This window comes from Somniosus microcephalus, unplaced genomic scaffold, assembly GCF_052327205.1.
Source record: "Somniosus microcephalus isolate GS21.2 unplaced genomic scaffold, FLI_Smic_1.0 unresolved_chr4, whole genome shotgun sequence".
Classification (NCBI taxonomy): domain Eukaryota; kingdom Metazoa; phylum Chordata; class Chondrichthyes; order Squaliformes; family Somniosidae; genus Somniosus; species Somniosus microcephalus.
Genome location: NW_028225182.1, coordinates 47,465,909 through 47,491,900, shown reverse-complemented (window position 1 = coordinate 47,491,900; position 25,992 = coordinate 47,465,909). Strand labels below are relative to the sequence as shown.

At 49.5% G+C, this 25,992-nt stretch overlaps 1 protein-coding gene across 3 annotated transcripts in view; it reads left to right on the top strand.

The window, feature by feature from the left end:
- taf6 (TAF6 RNA polymerase II, TATA box binding protein (TBP)-associated factor) overlaps nucleotides 1-21,796 on the top strand; it is a 63,757-nt gene extending 41,961 nt beyond the window's left edge. For all 3 annotated transcript variants that reach the window (XM_085977472.1, XM_085977471.1, XM_085977473.1), the window contains exons 11-16: nucleotides 1,970-2,044; nucleotides 3,017-3,142; nucleotides 4,587-4,760; nucleotides 7,950-8,153; nucleotides 15,693-15,893; nucleotides 21,005-21,796. In XM_085977472.1, the coding sequence (XP_085833598.1) occupies nucleotides 1,970-2,044; nucleotides 3,017-3,142; nucleotides 4,587-4,760; nucleotides 7,950-8,153; nucleotides 15,693-15,893; nucleotides 21,005-21,232 (1,008 nt within the window). In that variant the 3' untranslated portion in view covers nucleotides 21,233-21,796. The remainder of the gene's footprint in view (nucleotides 1-1,969; nucleotides 2,045-3,016; nucleotides 3,143-4,586; nucleotides 4,761-7,949; nucleotides 8,154-15,692; nucleotides 15,894-21,004) is intronic.
- Nucleotides 21,797-25,992: the final 4,196 nt, after the last annotated feature.

Here is a 25,992-nt window from a genome sequence, read left to right as displayed (position 1 = left end):
TGGCGGATCGGCAAGAGGCCAGAGGTGGAAGATCGCAGAGCTCTCGGAGGGTTCTCGAGGGCTGGAGGAGGTTGCAGAGATAGGGAGGGGCGAGGAGGCCGTGGAGGGATTTGAAAACTAGGATGAGAATTTTAAAATTCTCCGACCGGGGGAACCACTTGTCGGTCAGCGAGCACGGCGGGGGAGATGGTTGAATGGGACTTGGATCGAGTTAGGATGCAGACAGCAGAGTTTTGGACGAGCTCAAGTTTAGGGAGGGTGGCAGATGAGAGGCCACGCAGGGGAACGTTGGAATAGTCAAGTCTAATGATGACAGCGGCCTGGATGAGGGTTTCAGCAGCAGGTGGGCTGAGGCAGGGGCCGAGAGGGTACAGGTTCGGAAACTCAGCCCAGGGGTTGAATAGGACACCCAGGCTGCAAACAGTCAGTGGCCAGAGAGGGATGGAGTCTGTGGCGGGGACCATAGAAACATAGAAGATAGGAGCAGGAGTCGGCCATTCGGCTCCTCGAGCCTGCTCCGCCATTCAATGCGATCATGGCTGATCATCCAAATTCAGTACCCTGTCCCTGCCTTCTCCCCATATCCCTTGATCCCTTTAGCCTTAAGAAATATATCCAACTCCTTCTTGAATATATTTAATGAATTGGCCTCAACTGCCTTGTGTGGTAGAGAATTCCACAGGTTCACCACTCTCTGGGTGAAGAAATTCCTCCTCATCTCTGTCCTAAATGGCTTACCCCTTATCCTTAGACTGTGACCCCTGGTTCTGGACTCCCCGACCATCGGGAACATCCTTCCTGCATCTAGTCCTGTTAGAATTTTAGAAGTTTCAATGAGATCCCCTCTCATCCTTCTAAACTCCAGCGAGTATCTGAGGAAGGATGTTCTTGCCATGGAGGGAGTGCAGCGAAGATTCACCAGACTGATACCAGGGATGGCAGGAATGACGTATGAGGAGCGATTGGGTCGATTGGACTTATATTCACTGGAGTTTAGAAGAATGAGAGGGGATTTCATTGAAACTTATAAAATTCTAATAGTACTAGACAGACTAGATGCAGGAAGGATGTTCCCGATGGCCGGGGAGTCCAGAACCAGGGGTCACAGTCTAAGGATAAGGGGTAAGCCATTTAGGACAGAGATGAGGAGGAATTTCTTCACCCAGAGAGTGGTGAACCTGTGGAATTCTCTACCACAGAAGGCAGTTGAGGCCAATTCATTAAATATATTCAAGAAGGAGTTAGATATATTTCTTGAGGCTAAAGGGATCAAGGGATATGGGGAGAAGGCAGGGACAGGGTACTGAATTTGGATGATCAGCCATGATCTCATTGAATGGCGGAACAGGCTTGAGGGGCCGAATGGCCTACTCCTGCTCCTATCTTCTATGTTTCTATTACAAGCCCAATCGACCCAATCTCTCCTCATACATCATTCCTGCCATCCCAGGTATCAGCCTGGTGAATCTTCGCTGCACTCTCTCCATGGCAAGAACATCCTTACTCAGATAAGGCACAATACTCAAGATGTGGTCTCACCAAGGCCCTGTACAACTGCAGTAAGACATCCTTGCTCCTGTACTCCTGGACCGAAGGCAACGGCCCACATTTAACTGGAGGGAAGTTCTGCTCGTGCAGTGCTGGATGTTGGCAGTGGAGGGGGTCCAGAGAGGTTGTGGTGAGGTCGAGCTGGGTGTCGTTGCCGTACATGTCGATCCTCTCGGGCAGCGAGGTTTATTTTAGTGTCCCGCCATTGCCCCAGGCCTGATTGGCCAATTTGACGCGGCTCAGACGTGGGGCGTGTGGCCTGATTTTTAATGACTCCATAGCATCCAGCACTCTGGCTGAGCCAGTGCTAGATTATTGTCAGTCGAATCTGCTCCCTGGCCAGCCTGCGAGATTCTTGAGGTGCCTGGTGCATTCAGCCCTCTATATATAACTTGGCCCCTGCTCTTTGTTACGATTTCAGAGTTGGCTGGACGACAAGACTCCCTGGACAACTAGGTACGGCTGCATCGCAGGACTGGCTGAACTGGGCCACGATGTAAGTGTCTCTTAAAAGTGATAGCGTAACGTTGACGCAGGGCCTAATTACTTAGGCTGCGAAACCATGACTCCTGTCGAGCTCTACAGACTCATTCGTGTCTGCCACTAACTGTCCTAGTCTATTAAAAGTTTAATTGCCTCCGCAAACAACCTCACTTCAAAAGCAGCTCACTGTGTGAAACACTTCGAGATATTTGGATGAGGCAACGTGCTCAGGAAGTGCACGTGGTTTTTATATTGCCTTTGTAAATCTGAAGTTATTTTGGTTTTTAATCTCCCCTCCTATTTTTAGTATAATGCATGACGTAAGAAAACTACCAGGCACTTGGTCTAAGCGTTAAACAAAGCTTTAATCAACTGTTTTACAACATGGAGGTCTAGTTGTGTCCTTCACTAGTTCCTGTTAAAGAATGTCCTGCGCAAGCTGGGCCCGTGCCCGAGTATTTATACTCTCCCTGGACAGCGCCACCCGTAGGCCGCTCAGTATTATTTCATAAGTCTTTCTTTCATGAATGGACTAAAATGTCAGATTCGGTCACTTTTTTTTAATTCATTCTCTGAATGTGGGTGTCGCTGACAAGGCTGGCATTTATTGCCCATCCCTAATTGCCCTCGAGAAGGTGGTGGTGAGCCGACTTCTTGAACCGCTGCAGTCCGTGTGGTGAAGGTGCTCCCACGGTGCTGTTGGGGAGGGAGTTCCAGGATTTTGACCCGGCGACCATGAAGGATCGGCCGATATACTTCCAAGTCAGGATGGTGTGTGTGACTTGGAGGTGGTGGTGTTCGCCGTTCGCCGTGCGCCTGCTGCCCTTGTCCTTCTAGGCCGTAGAGGTGGCGAGTTAGGGAGGTGCTGCTGAAGAAGCCTTGGCGAGTTGCTGCAGTACATCTTGTAGATGGCGCGCACTGCAGCCAGGGTGCGCCAGTGTATAAATCCCAGCGCTCGAATTAACCAAGTGTCGTTGACAAACAGGTGATCAAGACTCTGATTATCCAGAGACTTCAGATAGAAGGGGAGCGCATCCGAGTTGTGCTGGACGGACCCGTGGTCAGTAACATCGACAAGATTGGAGCAGATCACGTACAAAGTTTGCTACTGGTAAGTGACCCGTGCAAGGAATGAAATGATCTGACTTCGAATCAGGAAACCAGGGTGGGCTTTGCGTATGGCGTGCTGAGGGGTTGTCCGCAGAATGATGAAGTACATCGTGTTTATAGAATCTTACAGCACAGAAGGAGGCCATTCAGCCCATCGTGCCTGTGCCGGCTCTTTGAAAGAGCTCTCCGATTAGTCCCACTCCCCCCCCCCCCCCCCCCCCCGCCCTTTCCCTGTAGCTCTGCAAATGTTTCTCCTTCAAGTATTTATCCAATTCCTCTTTTGAAAGTTACTATTGAATCTGCTTCCACCGTCCTTTCAGGCAGCGCGTTCCAGATCACAACAACTCGCTGCGTTAAAAAAAAATTCTCCTCATCTCCCCCTCTGGTTCTTTTACCGATTATCTTAAATCTGTGTCCTCCGGTTACCGACCTTCCTGCCACTGGAAACAGTTTCTCCTTATTTACTCTATCAAAACCCTTCATGATTTTGAACACCTCTATTAAATCTCCCCTTAACCTTCCATGTTCTAAGGAGAACAACCCCAGCTTCTCCAGTCTCTCCACGTAACTGAAGTCCCTCATCCCTGGTACCATTCTGGTCAATCTCCCCTGCACCCTCTCTAAGGCCTTGACATACTTCCACGTGTTTGCGTGGGTTTCCTCCGGGTGCTCCGGTTTCCTCCCACAGTCCAAAGATGTGCGGGTTAGGTTGATTGGCTATGATAAATTGACCCTTCGTGTTAGGGGGATTAAATACATGGGGTTACGGGGATAGGGTGGGATATGTGTTGGTGTAGGGGTTACGGGGATCGGGTGGGATATGTGTCGGTGCAGGCTCGATGGGCCGAAATGGCCTCTATCTGCACTGTGGGGTTTCTGTGATTCTGTGTTTCTGTGAGTACGGTGCCCAGAATTAGACGCAATACCCCGGCTGAGGCCGAACCAGTGATTTCGAACGGTTGCTATCCCTTAATTTCAAAAAGAAATTGAGTAAAAATGCAGAATCTTCCAGCACAGGAGGAGGCCATTCAGCCCATCGTGCCTGATGTAATAAAACTACTAGGCACTTGGTCTAAGCATTAAACAAAGCTTTAATCAACTGTTTTACAACATGGCGGTCTAGTTGTGTCCTTCACTAGTTCCTGTCAAGAATGTTCTGCGCAAGCTGGGCCCGTGCCCGAGTATTTATACTCTCCCTGGACAGCGCCACCCGTAGGCCGCTCAGTATTATTTCATAAGTCTTTCTTTCATGAATGACTGACTGATTCATGTCAGTGTCTGTGCCGGCTCTTTGAAAGAGCTCTCCAATTAGTCCCACTCTCCCCCGGCTCTTTCCCCACAGCCCTGCAAATCTTTCCTTTTTCAAGTATTTACCCAATTCCCCTTTTTGATGGTTGCTATTGTATCAGCTTCCTTTCACCCTTTTCAATTTTTTTAATTTGCAGAAACATTGTGCGCCAGTTGTGGCAAAGATCCGCTCCCCTCCCGACAACCAGGAGTCGTATAAAACGGACTACGGGTACCTGGGCCCCATGCTGTGCACGCACGTGGTGAAAGCCCGCGCCCAGGCTGCCATGCAAGCCCAGCAGGTGAACAGGACCACCTTAACCATCACACAGGTAAGAAACAACAACAACAACCGCTTGCATTTATATAGCACCTTTTTAACATGGAGAACAAAAAAGGCCCAAGGCGCTTCTCGGAGCCCATATCAGGCAAAAATGGTTGCTGACCCAAAGGAAGGAGATGTTAGGAAGGCTGTTTGGTCTTGAGATAAAGAAAGATCTTGCATTTCGACAGCGCCTTTCATCACCTCAGGACGTCCCAAAGCGCTTTACAGCCAATGAAGTACTTTTTGAAGTGTGGTCACTGTTGTAATGTAGGAAACGCGGCAGCCAATTTGCGCACAGCAAGCTCCCACAAACGGCAATGTGATAAATGACCAGATCATCTGTTTTTAGTGATGTTGATTGAGGGATAAATATTGGCCCCAGGACACCGGGGAGAACTCCCCCTGGTCTTCTTCCAATAGTGGCCGTGGGATCTTTTACATCCATCTGAGAGAGCAGACGGGGCCTCGGTTTAACGTCTCATCCGACAGTGCGGCGCTCCCTCAGTACTGCCCCTCCGACAGTGCGGCACTCCCTCAGTGCTGCCCCTCCGACAGTGCGGCTCTCCCGTACTGAGGGAGAGCCGCACTGTCGGAGGGGCAGGACTGAGGGAGCGCCGCACTGTCGGAGGGGCAGTACTGGGGGAGCGCTGCACGGTCGGAGGGGCAGTACTGAGGGAGCGCCGCACTGTTGGCGGGGCAGTACTGAGGGAGTGCCATACTGTTGGAGGGGCAGTACTGAGGGAGCGCCGTACTGTCGGCGGGGCAGTACTGAGGGAGCGCCGCACTGTCGGAGGGGCAGTACTGAGGGAGCGCCGCACTGTCGGAGGGGCAGTACTGAGGGAGCGCCGTACTGTCGGCGGGGCAGTACTGAGGGAGCGCCGCACTGTCGGAGGGGCAGTACTGAGGGAGTGCCGCACTGTCGGAGAGGCAGTACTGAGGGAGCGCCGCACTGCCGGAGGGGCAGTACTGAGGGAGCGCTACGCTATCGGAGGTGCCGTCTTTCAGATGAGACGTTAAACCGAGGCCCCGTCTGCTCTCTCAGGTGGACGTAAAAGATCCCATATCGAAGGCGAGCAGGGGAGTTCTCCCCTGGGGCCAATATTTATCCCTCAATCAACATCACTAAAACAGATGATCTGGGTCATTATCACATTGCTGTTTGTGGGAGCTTGCTGTGCGCAACTTGGCTGCCACGTTTCCTACATTACAACAGTGACCACACTTCAAAAAGTACTTAATTGGCTGTAAAGCGGTTTGGGACGTCCTGAGGTGCTGAAAGGCGCTGGAGAAATGCAAGTCTTTGTGATCTCGATGCTCGAATTTGCACGGCGTGTGAACTTTAACCTGTCTGTTGGTGCGATGGCGAGAGGAAAGGCAGAGTGCGCGAGCGTCTTGATCGTTGTGGCTGGTTTACTGCCTTGGTTACTGACTAGGCGGAAGATGCTTAAGTGAATACGCAGGCGTGAAGGACATTTACCTGTGTTGTGAGCAAGGCGTTTGCTGCTAAAATTGTGTCGCCTTAGCACCATCTGGGGAGGCTCAGCGATTTCAATGGGGCGGCACCCGTGGTTTTATGTGAATTAATTGCACCAAATGAATGAACGTCTTGGCTATTTTCGACTAATTGTTTATACGCGGGCCGCATGTAACTAAGCAACTAGATGGCCTATTAGAAACATAGAAGATAGGAGCAGGAGTAGGCCATTCGGCCCCTCGAGCCTGCTCCGCCATTTAATGAGATCATGGCTGATCATCCAAATTCAGTACCCTGTCCCTGCCTTCTCCCCATATCCCTTGATCCCTTTAGCCTTAAGAAATATATCCAACTCCTTCTTGAATATATTTAATGAATTGGCCTCAACTGCCTTCTGTGGTAGAGAATTCCACAGGTTCACCACTCTCTGGGTGAAGAAATTCCTCCTCATCTCTGTCCTAAATGGCTTACCCCTTATCCTTAGACTGTGACCCCTGGTTCTGGACTCCCTGACCATCGGGAACATCCTTCCTGCATCTAGCCTGTCTAGTACTGTTAGAATTTTATAAGTTTCAATGAGATCCCCTCTCATTCTTCTAAACTCCAGCGAGTATAAGCCCAATCGACCCAATTTCTCCTCATACGTCATTCCTGCCATCCCAGGTATCAGTCTGGTGAATATTCGCTGCACTCCCTCCATGGCAAAAACATCCTTCCTCAGATAAGGCGACCAAAACTGCACACAATACTCAAGGTGTAGTCTCACCAAGGCCCTGTACAACTGCAGCAAGACATCCTTCTTCCTGTACTCAAGCCCTCTCGCTACGAAGGCCAACACACCATTTGCCTTCTTAACCACCTGCTGCAGCTGCATGCTTACCTTCAGCGACTGGTGCACAAGGACACCCAGGTCTCGTTGCACTTCCCCTTCTCTCAATCTATTGCCGTTCAGATAATAATCTGCCTTCCTGTTTTTGCCACCAAAGTGGATAACCTCGCATTTATCCACATTATACTGCATCTGCCATGCATCTGCCCAATCACCCAACCTGTCCAAATCATACTGGAGTTTCTCTGCATCCTCCTCACAGCACACACGCCCACCCAGCTTTGTGTCATCTGCAAACTTGGAGATATTACATCTAGTTTCCTCGTCTAGATCATGAATATATATTGTGAATAGCTGGGGTCCAAGGACCGATCCCTGCGGTACCCCACTAGTCACTGCCTGCCACTCGGAAAAAGACCCGTTTATTCCAACTCTTTGCTTCCTGTCTGCCAACCAGTTCTCTATCCAAGTCAATACCTTGCTCCCAATTCCATGTGCCTTAACTTTACACGCTAATCTCTTATGCGAAGGGCAAAGGTCAAACACCTCTCGCGTGCCCTGCTTCACCAGTCAGTATCTTCAGGAGAGGAGGGCGGGCAATATTGGTCTAATCCCTTATGAGGGAACTACTAGGCACTTGGTCTAAGCGTTAAACAAAGCTTTAATTAACTGTTTTTCAACATGGAGATCTAGTTGTGTCCTTCACTAGTGCCTGTTAAAGAATGTCCTGAGCAAGCTGGGCCCATGCCCGAGTATTTATACTCTCCTTGGACAGCGCCACCAGCAGGCCGCCCAGTATCATTTCATAAGTCATTTCCACATGAATGACAAGCTTCATGTCAGGAACCGTTTGACTCGAGACTACGTTGTTGTCGCTGTTGTTGTCGTTGCAGCCCAGGCCCACCCTAACCATCTCGCAGGCTCCACAGACCACCCAGACGTCACGGGCGCCCAGCATCATCAAAGTGCCCAGTTCCATCACGCTGCCCATGCAGACGCTGGTCTCCGCCCGGCCATCCACGCCAACCCAGCCCTCGCCGCCTGCGACCAAATTCATCATGATGTCGTCGGCCTCCGGTTCGTCCAGCACGCAGCAGGTAAGCAGGACTCTTGACGAAGGGCCTTCGACCCGAAATGTTGACTCGGTTTCTCTCTCCACGGATGTTGCCTGGCCTGCTGAGTGTTTCCAGCATTTCCTGTTGTTATTTCACTAAAACAGATGATCTGGTCATGATCACATTGCTGTTTGTAGGAGCTTGCTGTGCACAGATTTGGCTGCTGCGTTTCCCACATTACAACAGTGACTCCACTTCAAAAAAGTACTTCATTGGCTGTAAAGCGCTTTGAGACGTCCGGTGGTCATGAGAGGCGCTGGAGAAATGGAAGTCTTTCTTTCAATGGGGAAATGATTCGGGTGCAGTGTAAAGACAGGGTGCTAGAGCCGCCCAGCAGACGAAGATTACCCCCCCCCCCTCCGTTCCACAGAATCATCTGCTTTTGTTGCAGGACTTTTCATGTTTTTAAAAAAATCCCTGTTGCAGATCATCCGGGTTCACAAAAAATGGGGACGTTCCATCGCGAATCTGTGGCCTTTCCTTTCCCTTGCCTTGGGGAGGGTCCCTTGAGCAAGTGTGAAGTTCAGCATCCCCAATACATGTGTATCTAGATTTATATAAAGTGTCAACAACAACAACTTGTATTTATATAGCGGCTTTAGCGTACTAAAACGTCCCAGGGCGCTGCACAGGAGTATTATAAAACAAGAAGTTTGACACCGAGCCACATAAGGATAAATTAGGGCAATTGACCAAAAGCTTGGTCAAAGAGGTCGGTTTTAAGGAGCGTCTTAAAGGAGGAGAGACAGGCGGAGAGGTTTAGGGAGGGAATTCCGGAGCTTAGGGCCCAGGCAACAGAAGGTACGGCCGCCGATGGTTGAGCGATTATAATCAGGGATGCTCAAGAGGGCAGAATTAGTGGAGCGCCAAGATCTGGGGGGGGGGGGGGGCTGAAGAAGATTACAGAGATAGGGAGGGGCGAGGCCATGGAGGGATCTGAAAACAAGGATGAGAATTTTGAAATCGAGGCGTTGCTTGACCAGGAGCCAATGTAGGTCAGCGAGCACGGGCGGTGATGGGTGAACGGGACTCGGTGCGAGTTGGGACACGGGCAGCCGAGTTTTGGATGACCTCGAGTTTACGTAGGGTGGAATGTGGGAGGCCGGCCAGGAGTGCCCACTGATTGAGGAAGGTGGAGATGTGAAATTTTCATCTCGTGTGATTTCTACTAACGACGGGGGGTGGGGGGTGGGGGGGAGGAATGAAGAGCAAGAGAATTCACCCGTACAGCGAGTGTGTAAATGTACTGCCTGGCGTGGTACCGAACTGTACAGAGCAGCTTCTGATTCCCAGTGTGTGCTGAGCGATCGTTGACCTCAGCTGAGATACTGGCCAAGGTTTTCTCTTTCCACCCCTCCCCTCCGCTCCCAATCGCTACCCAGTGACTGCTGTTGGGGGAAGTGTCTGCCTACGCCAGGCAAGGAGGAGACCTTTTGCTCCAGTGCGATGTCCTCCGTAGTGGAATATCCCATTGATACGGGCTGGGCTGGCTTATGAATGGACACTTGGGGAGGGTTCCATCTTGGCATCATTGTAGTGATCCTGTGATCTGACGGTATTAACCGGTTACCGGGGGACAGTTCCACGGGCGCCTCTGGCTATTGTTTGTGTGGCGCGCTATTCGACTGTGTGGGCATCACAGCACGAGTCTGATCCAGCCGTCCTGCCGATCAGGAGTAGGAAAACGCTGTTTTTTAAAAAAATTGTTCCTTCTCCGCGACGCAGTGGGTCTGACTCCAATTTTAACCCCGCCCTGCTTGACCAGCCAGCTCTCCACCGCCCAGGGAGTTGATCCTGGGGGTGGGGCGGGGGTGGGGGAGGTGAGTTCTGAATACCCCTTATATCCTTGTAAACCGATAAACCAGAGCTCTGTGAATTCGTAACGAAACAGTTTTCAAAAGGAATTAAACATCCTTTCGGAACAGTTGGTCTTGTAGATTGAGAGTGAAAATGCAAAGTTAAGCCCCCCCACCTCACATTTTAACAGCCATGGCTCTCCACTGGGAATATATACGGTGTCCGTGCCGAGTTGTAAATACAGGTAGGGGTGTTAAAATACTCTGTTGCAAATTGCACAGTATTTACAGCACAGAAACAGGCCATTCAGCCCAACTGGTCCGTGCCGGTGTTTCTGCTCCACACCAGCCTCCTCTCACCCCGTCAACATAACCCGCTATCCCTTTCTCCCTCATGTGTTTATCCAGCTTCCCCTTAAATGCATCTATACTATTCGCCTCAACCACTCCCTGTGGTAGCGAGTCCCACTCTCTGGGTAAAGAAGTTTCTCCTGAATTCCCGATTGGATTTATCTTTTCTGAAAGCATTGCGCTCCCTGTGAGGAAGTGCCTAGCCTCCGTTCGCCTTTGCAATCCTCGGCACGGTGGTGGGGGTGGAATTGCAGGTACGAAGCCACAGCTCACCCCTTGGTGGCACCAGAGATCATAAAACCTGCAGCACTGGGGAAGAAGGAGGCGGTTCAGCCGCAACTCCTTAACTGGAACGATCTACAGGAAACCCTCGCTTTACCGGCACCCAAACAACCGGAAACCTCGGTTAACCGGCAAAATTCAGGAGTAGGTTCAGGTAAGTTTTTCTTTATATTAGTGGCTGTTTCTTGATTCTTGGCTGTGTAATTGGGGGTTCCTGCACTTGTTGCTAAGCAACAGGGACGCTTGGTCTGGGGCCGGGCTTCTTGCACCTGTTGCTAAGCAACAGGGAAGCCTGGATTTGTTGCTGTGTACGGCGCTCTCGTACCTTTTATGATACCTCTCTGTAATCCGGACTTTTTGATAAACCGGCACCACGCCGGTCCCGTCGGTGCCGGATAAAAAATGAGTTTCCTGTAATTCTATTTCCCTGTCTTTTCCACAAATCCTTTTGCATTGACTGAATTTCTGGGTAGCTGGAGTTAAGATGCAGGTCGGCCGTGGTCTAATTGAATGGCGGAACAGGCTCAAGGGGCTGAATGGCCTCCTCCCGTTGCTATGTTTTAAATGATAGCCTCACACTACCTGACTATTGAAACAATTCAATGTTCCACTGACCCTCTACATGGGAAAGAAGCTGTTGTTGATTGGCCAAGCAATGGAAGCGATCTTCCGCTAATTACTCTCTCAAAATGGTTTCAGAACTTTGAAAAACCTTAGAGTCCCCCCAACCACCTTAAAGTTCACTGCTCCATTGTGGGGGGGTTGTGAGATCCCCACATCAGAAGCATCTCCTAGTGAGGAATGCCTTTCCGCTGGTGTTCCCATCTCTAACCTCCTCCATAGAAACATAGAAGATAGGAGCAGGAGTAGGCCATTCGGCCCCTCGAGCCTGCTCCGCCATTCAATGAGATCATGGCTGATCATCCAAACTCAGTACCCTGTCCCTGCCTTCTCCCCATATTCCTTGATCCCTTTAGCCTCAAGAAATATATCCAACTCCTTCTTGAATATATTTAATGAATTGGCCTCAACTGCCTTCTGTGGTAGAGAATTCCACAGGTTCACCACTCTCTGGGTGAAGAAATTCCTCCTCATCTCAGTCCTAAATGGCTTACCCCTTATCCTTAGACTGTGACCCCTGGTTCTGGACTCCCCGGCCATCGGTAACATCCTTCCAGCATCTAGTCTGTCTAGTCCTGTTAGAATTTTATAAGTTTCGATGAGATCCCCTCTCATTCTTCTAAACTCCAGCCTTACAACCCTCCCCGAGATCTCTGCGCTCCTCCAAATCTGCCCTCTTGCGCATCCCCGATTTCCATCGCTCCACCATCGGTGGCCGTGCCTTCAGCTGCCTGGGCCCTAAGCTCTGGAATTCCCCTCCCTAAACCTCTCCGCCTCTCTCTCTCCTCCTTTAAGACGCTCCTTAAAACCGACCTCTTTCACCAAGCTTTTGGTCACCCGCCCTAATGTCTCCAGAAAATGCTGGCAACGCTCAGCAGGCCAGGCAGCTTCTGTGGAGGGAGAAAACGGGTTTTAACGTTTCAGGTCGGTGACCCTTCGTCTAAACTGGAAGATGTTGGAGGTTTGTCTACAGAGGCAGGGAAAGGAGGGAGGAAAGAACAAAAAGGGAAGGTCCGTGATAGGGTGGAGGGCAGGAGTGATTAAATGTCAAAAGGGATGATGGTGCGAGGCAAGAAAGGGTGGTAATAGACTTCTAGAACGACACAGTACCGAAGGAGGCCATTCGGCCCATCCTACCTGTGCCAGCTCTTTGGAAGAGCGCTCCAGTTAGTCCCACTCTTCCCCCACAGCCCTGTACATTTTTTCCCTTCAGGTATTTTATCCAATTGGAAAGTTGACATTGAATCTGCTCCCACCGCCCTTTCAGGCAGCGCGTTCCAGATCACCACAACTCGCTGCGTAAAGAAAATTCTCCTCATCTCCCCCTTTGGTTCTTTTTCCAATTATCTGAAATCTGCGTCCTCTGGTTACCGACACCCCTGCCACTGGAAACAGTGTCTGTTGACTTGGTCGATCTCGGTGGTAAGGGTGCGTCAGATGGTCCATCTCTTAAGAACAGAACAGGAGCAGGAGTCGGCCATTCGGCCCCTCGAGCCTGCTCCGCCATTCAGTAAGATCATGGCTGATCTTCTACCTCATCTCCACTTTCCCGCACTATCCCCATATCCCTTGATTCCCTTAATATTCAAAAATCTATCGATCTCAGCCTTGAATATACTCAACGACTGAGCCTCCACTGCCCTCTGGGGTAGAGAATTCCAAAGATTCACCACCCTCTGAGTGAAGAAATTCCTCCTCATCTCAGTCCAAAATGGCCGACCCCTTATTCTGAGACTGTGACCCCTGGTTCTAGACTCCCCAGCCAGGGGGAAACATCCTCCCTGCATCTACCCTGTCAAGCCCTGTAAGAATTTTGTATGTTTCAATGAGATCACCTCTCGTTCTTCTAAACTCTAGAGAATATCGGCCTAGTCTACTCAATCTCTCCTCATAGGACAATCCCCCCCCCATCCCAGGAACCAGTCTGGTGAACCTTCGTTGCACTCCCTCTATGGCCAGTATATCCTTCCTTAGGTAAGGAGACCAAAACTGTACACAATACTCCAGGTGTGGTCTCACCAGGGCCCGATATAATTGCAGTAAGACGTCTTTACTCTTATCCTCAAATCCTCTTGTACAGGAAACTTTCGTTTAACCGGAGGTTAAATGTCCGGAAAGCTCTATCTACCAGCAAAATTCAGGAGCCGTTTCCTATAAGTTTTTTTACTTCTCGTTGCTTTTTTTTTCCAGTCAGGCTCTGCAAGGTCTAGCTGAAGCTGTTGCTTAGCTACAGAGACGCTTTTAAGCTGCGGCCGACTGTTTTGAAGCTGTTGCTAAGCAACAGGGTTTGTTGATTCACATGGAGCTCAAAAGCTCCGTATGTTTTAACATTATCGCTGGTTTCTGCGGCAGTTTTGATGGGACGGCACCAGCTCGGTCCCGTCAGTGCCGGATACCAGAAAGTTTCCTGTAATAAAGGCCAACATACCGTTTGCTTTCCTAATTCTAGAGAAAAGTCTTCTCTTTTCTCGAGAGACGAGCCCTAGCCTGTTCAGCCCTTCCCGATGGGAATAGCCTCTGAATTCTGGTATCATCCTTGTAAATCATATTTGCACCTTCCCCAGTGCCTCTCTGTCCTTTGTGTAATACGGAGACCAGAACTGTGCACGGTGCTCCAAGCGTGGTCCAACCAAGGTTCAGTACAAGTTTAACAGAACGTTACTTATGGGAGTGGCCGGCCTTTCTGAGCAAGGGGGGGTAAATATTTAGTGCAACAATTTGTCCTTCCTCCTACAGGTGGCACCTAACCACCACTCCCTGACTTTTCTCTCATGCTAATTCCTCCTTTAACCATAGTATGCTGCACGACATGCCCTGCCCTTTCACCTACGCTTCTCAACATTACACATCGGGAAAAAATATACGCTACCAGTCCGTGCCTGGTTGCTCACTGCTGCTCTTGTCTGGTAATGCCCTCCTGCTCTAGAAAAGAGAAGGCTGAGGGGGCGACCTGATAGAGGCCTTTAAGATTATGAAAGGGTTCGATAGGGTGGACGTAGAGAAGATATTTCCACTTGTCGGGGAGACCAGAACTAGGGGCCATCAATATCAGAGTCACTAATAAATCCATTCGGGAATTCAGGAGAAACTTCTTTACCCAGAGAGTGATGAGAATGTGGAACTCGCTCCCACAGGGAGTGGTTGAGGTGAATAGCACAGATGTCTTTAATAGGAAGCTAGATAAACACATGAAGGAGAAAGGAATAGAAGGTTGTGCTGATGAAGGAGGGAGGGAGAAGGCTCACTTGGCACGGACCAGCTGGGCCCAGTGGTCTGGGCCAAGGCAGTACTACTGTTGGTCTATGTCCCCCTATGGTGGTATGGGCCAGGGTTCCTGCTCCCGATCGCTATCAAGCGACCCCCCACCACCCTCCTGTTCAACCTTGGCTAAGGGCAGTTTTGTTGCGATGACCCCCCTGGAATATTGTCCTGGCGCTCAAGGATAATTTTTGCATAGCTCCTCGCCAGGCACAGAGCCTCACTAAACGGGGGGTTGATTCTGAAACCCTCATCCATGCCTTTGTTACCTCTAGACTCGACGATTCCAACACACTCCTGGCCGGCCTCCCAGCTTTAAAAGAACTTGCATCTCTACAGCACCTTTCACAACCTCAGGATGTCCCAACGCATTTCACAGTCAATGTACTTTCACAGTACTTTTTGTGGCGTCAGTGTTGTAACGTAGGAAACGCAGCAGCCAATTTGCGCACAGCAAGCTCCCACAAACAGCAATGTGATAATGACCAGATCATCTGTTTTAGTGATGTTGGTTGACGGATAAACATTGGCCGCAGGACAACGGGGAGAACTCCCCTGCTCTTCTTCGAAATGGTGGCCGTGGGATCTTTTACATCCACCTGAGAGCAGACGGGGCCTCGGTTTAACGTCTCATCTGAAAGACGGCATCTCTGACAGTGCAGCGCTCCCTCGGTACTGACCCTCCGACAGTGCAGCGCTCCCTCAGTACTGCCCCTCCGACAGTGCAGCACTCCCTCAGTACTGCCCCTCCGACAGCGCGGCGCTCCCTCAGTACTGCCCCTCCGACAGCGCGGCGCTCCCTCAGTACTGCCCCTCCGACAGTGCGGCGCTCCCTCAGTACTGCCCCTCCGACAGTGCGGCACTCCCTCAGTACTGCCCCTCCGACAGTGCGGCGCTCCCTCAGTACTGCCCCTCCGACAGTGCGGCGCTCCCTCAGTACTGCCCCTCCGACAGTGCGGCACTCCCTCAGTACTACCCCTCCGACAGTGCGGCGCTCCCTCAGTACTGCACTGGAGTGAGGAAGGATGCAGCCAGACTTGGGGATTTAGGGAGAATTAAGCTGATTGAAGACCCTGCCTTTAGTGGTAGGGTGGAGAGAACGGGGACTTACTGGACCTATCGGATTATATAAGATTTCTTTTGCGGAGTCTGGGACATGTAAGAAACTATTGTGCATTCACTTTGTGCCCTGACTCTTGTCTTTGTGTTGCAGCCTAGACCCACGCTGACCATCTCCCAAAGCTCGCAGTCGTCTCAGCCCTCGACCACCCCCAGCATCTTCAAGGTCCCCAGCTCCATCACGTTGCCCATGCAAACGCTGCTCACACGTCCGTCGACCCCGACCCAGTCGTCCCCGTCTCCAACCAACTATATCGTGATGTCTTCGAGCTCCGGCTCTTCCAGCACACAACAGGTGAGCAAATGGGCGCGGGGCGTCGCAGCAGGAGAAGGAGGTCGCTCAGCCCCTCGAGCCTGTTCCGCCACTCGAGATCATGGCTGATCTGCATCTCCACTCCAGATGGAACTCTCCCTAAACCTCTCCGCTGCTCTGTCCTCCTTTAAGACGCTCCTTAAAACCTACCTCTTTGACCAAGCTTTTGGTCATCTGTCCTAATTTCTCCTTATGATGTCAGATTTTGTTTAATAACTACAACTTGTATTTATACAGTGCCTCTAATGCCTTGATCATCCAAATTCAGTACCCTGTCCCTGCCTTCTCCCCATATCCCTTGATCCCTTTAGCCTTAAGAAATATATCTAACTCCTTCTTGAATATATTTAATGAATTGGCCTCAACTGCCTTCTGTGGTAGAGAATTCCACAGGTTCACCACTCTCTGGGTGAAGAAATTCCTCCTCATCTCTGTCCTAAATGGCTTACCCCTTATCCTTAGACTGTGACCCCTGATTCTGGACTCCCCCGCCATCGGGAACATCCTTCCTGCATCTAGTCTGTCTAGTCCTGTTAGAATTTTATAAGTTTCAATGAGATCCCCTCTCATTCTTCTAAACTCTAGCGAATATCTGAGGAAGGATGTTCTTGCCATGGAGGGAGTGCAGCGAAGATTCACCAGACTGATACCTGGGATGGCAGGAATGACGTATGAGGAGAGATTGGGTCGATTGGGCTTATACTCGCTGGAGTTTAGAAGAATGAGAGGGGATCTCAGTGAAACTTATAAAATTCTAACAGGACTAGACAGACTAGATGCAGTAAGGATGTTCCTGATGGCGGGGGAGTCCAGAACCAGGGGTCACAGTCTAAGGATAAGGGGTAAGCCATTTAGGACTGAGATGAGGAGGAATTTCTTCACCCAGAGAGTGGTGAACCTGTGGAATTCTCCACCACAGAAGGCGGTTGAGGCCAATTCATTAAATATATTCAAGAAGGAGTTAGATATATTTTTTAAGGCTAAGGGGATCAAGGGATATGGGGAGAAGGCAGGGACAGGGTACTGAGTTTGGATGATCAGCCATGATCTCATTGAATGGCAGAGCAGGCTCGAGGGGCCGAATGGCCTACTCCTGCTCCTATCTTCTATGTTTCTATGTAAAACGTCCCAAGGTGCTTCACAGGGGTGTTATCAAACAAAATTTGGCGCGGAGCCACAGAAGGAGATATTGGGCCAGGTGGGTCAATGTGTGGTAGGTTTTAAGGAGCGTCTTAAAGGAGGAGAGAGAGAGCGAGGCGGCGAGGTTTAGGGAGGGAATTCCAGAGCTTAGGGCCCAGGCAGCTGAAGGCACGGCCGCCAATGGTGGGGCAGTGAAAATTTTGGAAGGGCAAAGGGCCAGAATTGGAGGAGCGCAGAGATCTCGGAGGGTTGCAGGGTTGGAGGAGGTTACAGAGATGGGGAAGGGTGAGGCCATGGAGGGATTTGAAAACAAGGATGAGAACAGGAGGCGGCCATTCAGCCCCTCGAGCCTGTTCTACCAGTCAATTATATCTTGGCTGGTCTGTATCCTAACTCCATCCTGGTTTAACAAAAATCTAGCAATCTCGGTTTTGAAATTTTCAATTGACCCCCAGCCTCAACAGTTTTTTGGGGGAGAGAGTTCCAGATTTCCACCACCCTTTGTGTGAAGAAGTGCTTCCTGACATCACCCCTGAACGGCCTGGCTCTAATTTTAAGTTGATGCCCCCTTGTTCTGGACTCCCCCCACCAGAGGAAATAGGGTCGATAGAGAGAGAAACTATCAACTCCTTTAATCATCTTAAACATCTCAGTTAGATCACCCTTCTATACTCAAGGAAATGCAAGTCCAGTCTGTGCAACCTGACCTCCTCATTTAACCCTTTTAGCCCTAAGCTTTCTGTTGATGGGGGGAGTCTGTGTCCGTCCAGGTATAGGGGCGGGGGGAGAAGATTCCAAGGTGTTCAGCGGAATATTGTCCCTGTATTCTTCCTGCTAAAGGTCGGGCAAAGCAAGGGCCACGTGTGGAGCAACCCTCCCTTAATTGGACCCCTTCCAAGGGCCTCCGCCCCCGCCTCCCTCAAGCACCGCACACCTCGCAAGTGTCGATTCCACACACCAGCTATCCTTGCGGGTTTGGAGTGAGGCGGTCCGTTTCCTCCTGCATCACCGTTGAGCCTGATCCTTGCCACCTCCCAATCCCAGGGGCGACGGAACCATCTGAAGCAGCCCTGCCGCCGAGAGCAGCCAACGCCACGCAGACTGGGGAGACAATTGAAGGCTTTCTGTCTAGAATAGAAAAGGCTGAGGGTTGACCCAATGGAGGCCTTCAACATTCTGAAGGGGTTCAACAGGGCCAGCATGAAGATGTTTCCACTTGTCTCAGGGCCATAAATATAAGATAGTCACTAATAAATCCAGTCGGGAATTCAGGAGAAACATCAGTGGTGAGAATGTGGAACTCGCTACCACAGGGAGTGGTTGAGGTGAATAGCAGAGATGCATTTAAGGGGAAGCTGGATAAACACACTGGGGAGAAAGGAATAGAAGGATATGTCTTTTTTTTTTCTCCCCCACATGGCAGCTGTCTCCCATTCTGCCAGCGCATTTCACACCTAATCTAGAGCCGTCTTTTGCCTCCACTAGTCCTATCACCATCTCGTCTCGTTTTGAATACCTCTTAATGTCTCTTCACTTCTCGATACCTCTTAATGTCTCTTCACTTCTCGATACCTCTTAATGTCTCTTCACTTCTCGATACCTCTTAATGTCTTTTCACTTCTCGATACCTCTTAATGTCTCTTCACTTCTCGATACCTCTTAATGTCTTTTCACTTCTCGATACCTCTTAATGTCTCTTCACTTCTCGATACCTCTTAATGTCTTTTCACTTCTCGATACCTCTTAATGTCTCTTCACTTCTCGATACCTCTTAATGTCTTTTCACTTCTCGATACCTCTTAATGTCTCTTCACTTCTCGATACCTCTTAATGTCTCTTCACTTCTCGATACCTCTTAATGTCTCTTCACTTCTCGATACCTCTTAATGTCTCTTCACTTCTCGATACCTCTTAATGTCTCTTCACTTCTCGATACCTCTTAATGTCTCTTCACTTCTCGATACCTCTTAATGTCTCTTCACTTCTCGATACCTCTTAATGTCTTTTCACTTCTCGATACCTCTTAATGTCTCTTCACTTCTCGATACCTCTTAATGTCTTTTCACTTCTCGATACCTCTTAATGTCTCTTCACTTCTCGATACCTCTTAATGTCTTTTCACTTCTCGATACCTCTTAATGTCTCTTCACTTCTCGATACCTCTTAATGTCTTTTCACTTCTCGATACCTCTTAATGTCTCTTCACTTCTCGATACCTCTTAATGTCTCTTCACTTCTCGATACCTCTTAATGTCTCTTCACTTCTCGATACCTCTTAATGTCTCTTCACTTCTCGATACCTCTTAATGTCTCTTCACTTCTCGATACCTCTTAATGTCTCTTCACTTCTCGATACCTCTTAATGTCTCTTCACTTCTCGATACCTCTTAATGTCTTTTCACTTCTCGATACCTCTTAATGTCTCTTCACTTCTCGATACCTCTTAATGTCTCTTCACTTCTCGATACTTCTTAATGTCTCTTCACTTCTCAATACCTCTTAATGTCTCTTCACTTCTCTTTTGTTCTCTCCCAGCCCAGCTTTTTAATCTGTTTCATTTCCTGTGCTTTTCCAGTCGTGACGAAGGGTTTTGACCCGAAACGTTGACTCTATTTCTCTCTCCACGGATGTTGCCTGGCCTGCTGAGTTTTTCCAGCATTTTCTGTCGTTATTTCGGATTTCCAGCATCTGCGGTATTTTGCTATCGTCGATATGTTGATGGGATGAGATGAAGAGGGGTGGGAGGAGGCTCGTGTGGAACATGAAGGAAGGGTACACTTGCTTTAGAGGAGGTGCAGCAAAGGTTCACTAGATTCATTCCTGGGATGAGAGGATTGTCCTGTGAGGAAAGATTGAGTAGAATATATTCTCTGGAGTTTAGAAGAATGGGAGGTGATCTGTTTGGAATATAAAATTATTTCAGGGCTTGACAGGGTAGATGCAGGGAGGATGTTTCCCCCTGGCTGGGGAGTCTAGAACCAGGGGTCACAGTCGGGAATTCAGGAGAAACATCAGTGGTGAGAATGTGGAACTCGCTGCCACAGGGAGTGGTTGAGGCGAATAGTATAGATGCATTTAAGGGGACGCTGGATAAACACACGAGGGAGAAAGGAATAGAAGGATATGTTGATTGGGTGAGATGAAGAGGGGTGGGAGGAGGCTCGTGTGGAACATCTTCTATGTATCTATTTCTTAAGGCTAAAGGGATCAAGGGATATGGGGAGAAGGCAGGGACAGGGTACTGAATTTGGATGATCAGCCATGATCTCATTAAATGGCGGAGCAGGCTCGAGGGGCCGAATGGCCTAATCCTGCTCCTACCTTCTATGTAACATGAAGGAAGGATATACTTGCCTTAGGGGAGGTGCAGCAAAGGTTCACTAGATTCATTCCTGGGATGAGAGGATTGTCTTGTGAGGAAAGTTTGAGTAGAATATATAAAATTCTTTACAGGGCTTCACAGGGTAGATGCTGAGAGGTTGTTTCCCCTGGGCTGGGGAGTCTAGAACTAGGGGGCACAGTCTCAGGATAAGGAGTCGGCCATTTAAGACTGAGATGAGGAGAAATTTCTTCACTCAGAGGGAGGTGAATCTTTGGTATTCTCTACCCCAGAGGGCTGTGGAGACTCAGTCATTGAGTATATTCAAGACAAAGATCAATAGATTTTTGGATATTAAGGGGAATCAAGGGATATGGGGATCGGACGGGAAAGTGGAGTTGAGGTCGATGATCAGCCATGATCTTATTGAATGGCGGAGCAGGCTGGAGGGCGCAGAATGGTCTGTTCCTGTGCTGTAAATTCTGTGTATATGGTCGGAGTAAGAGACTAGGTGGGGAAGAAGATAGTTTGGGCTGAAACCCATTCCAGTCCAGTTTAATTGCCGTTGAAACATCCCAGGAAAGGGGAATGCAATCAGAAGATGGTAACGCTCTCCTTGTTCCTTTTTCTTCAGGTGATAACACTGAGGACGACACCTTGTGGAACTGGCAGTACATCTCCCGTCACCACTACAGTGCCCAGTATTCAACCCATCGTCAAGCTGGTCTCCACCTCGCAGACCGCGCCCAGCAGCACAGTGACCGGGAACGCCCAGAAATACATCGTGGTGTCCCTTCCGTCGGCCGCGGAGAGCAAAGCCCAGTCCAACAGCAGCTCCTTGCAGCAGCATTCGCCCAAATGAGGCCCGTCGCTGACTCTCTCTCTCTCTTTCTCTCACTCGCAGCTCCTGCCCTTCCTCCGTAAACTGGGGTGGAGAATGGGGGCGGAGGGGGGGGGGAGGCGGGTGGATATTAACCTCGAGGAAACGCGGTGAGTGAGTCACAGGGGCGCCGTGCACGGGGTCTGGCGCAGGCCAAGCCGCGCCGCAAGGTGAAAGGGCAACGAGGCTCGACGTGGCCGAGGGAGTCCCAGCCCACGCCTAACCTTCAGGGGGGTCGTCTTCACACGCGGCAGGAGGTGCCGAACCGGAGAAGGTTGCCTCCGCATTTCAAGCAGCCTGAAAAAAGAGGATGACGGAAGAAAGTCCTGCCGGCCTCCGTGGGGTATACAGAGCAGGGTGGGGGAGGAGGGGCGGGGGGTGGATGGGCGGAGGCAGCGGCATGTTTGGAAGTGCCACCATCCGGAAGAGACACGAACCTATGTAAATACTGACAGCAGGATACAGCGACAACTCGATCACCGCACAAACTGTCCCAGTTTACACAACTGTATCTAATCATTTTTAGAATAAAAGTCATTTCATAAAGCCGCTCCTCACTTGAAGCATTGACGTTCCCCCTGATGTTTGCAAGCGTCGCCGCGATGTGCAACTCTCGTCTGTCGCCGCCCCTTCGCCTCGGGCTGGAAGTGGGCCGTCTCTGGCGCCTGTTCCAGATGGAGCAGAGGTAGGTCAATAGACGGGCGTCGAGACAAGACCGTATAACAACAACTTAGCGTTTATACAACGTCTTTATCGTAGTAAAGCTTCACGGGAGCGCTGTCGCACGGAAAATTTGACTCCAATCCACGGAGAGATATTCGGGCAGGTGCTTGGTCAGGGGTGCGTCTTAAAGGAGGAGCGAGGTTTAGGGAGGGAATTCCAGAGCTTGGGGCCCAGGCAGCTGAAGGCACGGCCGCCAATGGTGGAGCGATTATAATCAGGGATGCTCAAGAGGCCAGAATTAGAGGAGTGCAGAGATCTCGGGAAGGGGGTTGTAGGCAATGCTCCCTCGACGCAGCATGTATGCGCAGTAATCTGCAACGTCCCACGCAGGCCGCTCACCGGCTTTTACATTGGCAATGCCATACATGCGCAGAAATTTTAAGGGAATGCGCAAAGATTGAAAGAAATGGGCCGCGCGGAACATAGTGCAGCTTACAGGGAATGTTGGTTGTAGGGCTGGAGGAGGTTACAGAGATGGGGGAGATTTGAACACTGGGTGAGGCGTTGTTGAGATAAATCTGGTTGCCTATCTCGGCGTCGTAAGATCCCTGGATGAAGTCGATTTTTGTTTTGCTTTGTGCTCGCGTGAAGTTGCCAAATGGAGGGTTTCCCCCATTTCAGGCACCCAAACGATTGAGGAGACGGGCTGGATTATGAGGAACGTTGGTGAAATGGGCGTGCGCTCACTGGAAAAAGAGGTTAGGAGATAGTGTGATTGCTGTTTTTTGGATTTTTAAAGGGACTAGATAAAATAGACCACTGTTTCACCTTGTCTGGAACAGCAGAACCAGAGGACACGGCCCGGGGCTTGAAGGGAGGGCAAATTCAAAAATGAATCTGCGGAAACAGTATTTCAGTGAGCGAGTGGTCAGTCTGTGGAACAGGCTCCCTAGGGAGGCGGTGGAAGCAGGTAGTTTTGATCCATTCAAATGTAACTTAGATTTCTTTCGGAAAGTAATATTTTGGGATACAGTATGTGAGTGATTGAGACATGACGTGTGGTGAGTGTAGGGTGCTCTGGAGGGACAGGTGACTTTGGACCTCTGGTTCCCAAAGCTCTTCAACCACTGGGAGTTTTCCTCGCCTCATTGCCGGGTGTGTTGTAGACTCATTGATAGATTGATTGCCATGATGAGTCCATTATCATTGTATCACACCACTACCAGGATGGTAGAAGGCGAACTAGATGGGTCTTGGTCTGTTTTTTGTCTAGCGGTTCCTATGTCCCTAGACACCCAATGTTATTGAGCACTCCAGGTGCAAGTACAATACGATGGGATGCACAGTAAAGCTCCCTCTACACTGCAACAATAATGTCCCTCAACCCTGACTCCTACTGCACCAGTGTAGTATTTTCCATTTCTCACACCAGCTACCCTGTGGCTTCCTGAAAGAGGAACAGGAGTAGGCAGTTTAGCCAATCAGTGAGATCGCGGCTGACCTGTCCTAACTCCATCTACCCGCCTTTGCCCCATATCCCTTAATACCTCTGGTTAACAAAAATCTATCAACCTTAGATTTTAAATTAACAATTGACCTCGCATCAATTGCTGTTTGCGGAAGAGAGTTCCAAACTTCTACCACCCTTTTGTGTGTAGAAGTGTTTCCTAACTCCATTTTTAAAATGTCTGGCTCTAATATTTAGACTCTGCCCCCTAGTCCTAAAATCCCCAACCAGTGGAATAGTTCTCTCTATCCTATCAGATCCCCTTTAATATCTTGAAAACATTCATCAAATTACCCCTTAACCTTCTAAATTCCAGGGAATACAACCATGATTTGTGTAATCCTCTTAATTTAACCCTTGGAGTCCAGGTGTCATTCTGGTAAATCTACGCTGCACTCCCTCCAAGACCAATATATCCCTTCCTAAGGTGAGATTGCCAAGTTGGTGCTGCACACTTTCGTGCCTTGTGCCCATTGCCACTAGGAATGGGATTGAGATGGTCCCCAACCTAATGTCACATGAGGCCCTTATAGCCGGCAGAAAGAGAAGACACTCACTTCATTGGCCTAGTTTGGCTTTGAACCCAGCTCCCAGAAGTGAAACAACAGTGCTTAACCCACCATTCCACCCATACCCTCACTATACTCGTGGCTCAGTGGGCAGAACTCTCACTGCTGAGTCAGAAGGTTGTGGGTTCAAGTCCCACTCCAGAGACTTGAGCACAAAATCTAGGCTGAAACTCCCCTTGCAGTACTTGAGTAGGATGCTGCACTGTCAGATGAGACATCAAACCGAGGCCCTGTCTGCCCTCTCAGGTGGATGTAAAAGATCCCATGTCTGCCTTTCGAAGAAGAGCAGGGGGGGGCGGGGGAAGTGTCCTGGACAATATCTATCGCTCAATCAACATCACTAAAAACATTACCTGGTCACAACCTCATTTTTTGGTGGGTCCTTGCTGTGTGCAAATTGGCTACCCCGTGTTTCCTACAATGCAACGATGTCTACACTAATAAATGGTATAAACAAGGTCTTCGGGCAATAATGAGCCCAAAGTACACGTGTGTCCATAATGACATGGGTACAGCCAATTTATACACATGCATGTACCCTTGGGTTACTGCGCGTTAATTTACAGTGAGAATCTCATTTAAATACTGACTCCAATAATCACTTTTACATCTGTTGGTGCTTTTAATACTTTAGGGCTGCTGGTGATTCTTCTGTGACATTGCTCATGGTTAGAGTGAGGAAATTATGTGTCTTTTAGCTGTGTTTGTTGCAACAGGCTGGGAGGCTACAGCACCATCTCTGGAACAAGTAAGAGCAACAAGCCACCTTGTAATTACTGGTTCTGGAGATCAAATTGGCTGCTGTATTTGCCTACGTAATAATGGCCTGGAACTTGCGGTCAGCTGTGAAGCCAAGGCGTTTACTGCTGGCCTCCCAAAGTATGCTCCGCACAAGGATCTCGCAATCCCTGGTCTCTGGTCGCGTTCTCCGACGTTCAATTCAATTCAACGGAACTTAATGGAGATCCCCTTGCGCGAGCTGCTCTGATGTCAACCGGCTGTCTAAGCAGCCAATCAAAAGGCAGAATTCTCGCAGACAAGGAAGTGAGTGAGCTCTTAAAATTCTAACTTTTTAAAAAATAGTTAGAGCAAAAGAAAGATTTGGGGTTCTCATACGGTGAAAAGGAAAACCTGAAATGAAGATGGACAACCTATTAAAAAAAAAAATTCAAAAGACATTTTTGAAAAAGTTTCTTAAATTCATGTTTTTATTAAAATGGACAAATTTCACACAGCGCAATATTAAAATTAGTTATTAGGGCCCTTGACATTTGTCTAGCAGTCAATAGGCTGTTAAAACCCCAGTTACACCTAATCCCTTTTAGTGGGGTAATTACTGTGGAACAGCTGACATTTTCATTTTCAGATTTTTATGAAATTTCGCTGATTACCAGCTCTGGAGGGGGGCCACAGCACGGGCTGTTTCAGAGCTGTCGTTGACAGACCACGACTTCAGGATTCCCGCAGGCACCAAATCCCAAAGAGGCGGTCAGTTTCAGGGAGCGCCGCACTGTCAGTGGCAGGAAGGATGTACCTGATGGCCGGGGAGTCCAGAACCAGGGGTCACATTCTAAGGATAAGGGGTAAGCCATTTAGGACTGAGATGAGGAGGAATTTCTTCACCCAGAGAGTGGTGAACTTGTGGAATTCTCGACCACACAAGGCAGTCGAGGCCAATTCATTAAATATATTCAAGAAGGGGTTAGATACATTTCTTAAGGCTAAAGGAATCAAGGGATAGGGGGAGAAAGCAGGGACAGGAAGGCAGATTATTATCTGAATGGCAATAGATTGGGAGAAGGGGAAGTGCAACAAGACCTGGGTGTCCTTGTGTACCAGTTGCTGAAGGTAAGCATGCAGGTGCAGCAGGCAGTTAAGAAGGCAAATGGTATGTTGGCCTTCGTAGCGAGAGGGTTCGAGTACAGGAACAAGGATGTCTTGCTGCAGTTGTACAGGGCCTTGGTGAGACCACACCTTGAGTATTGTGTGCAGTTTTGGTCACC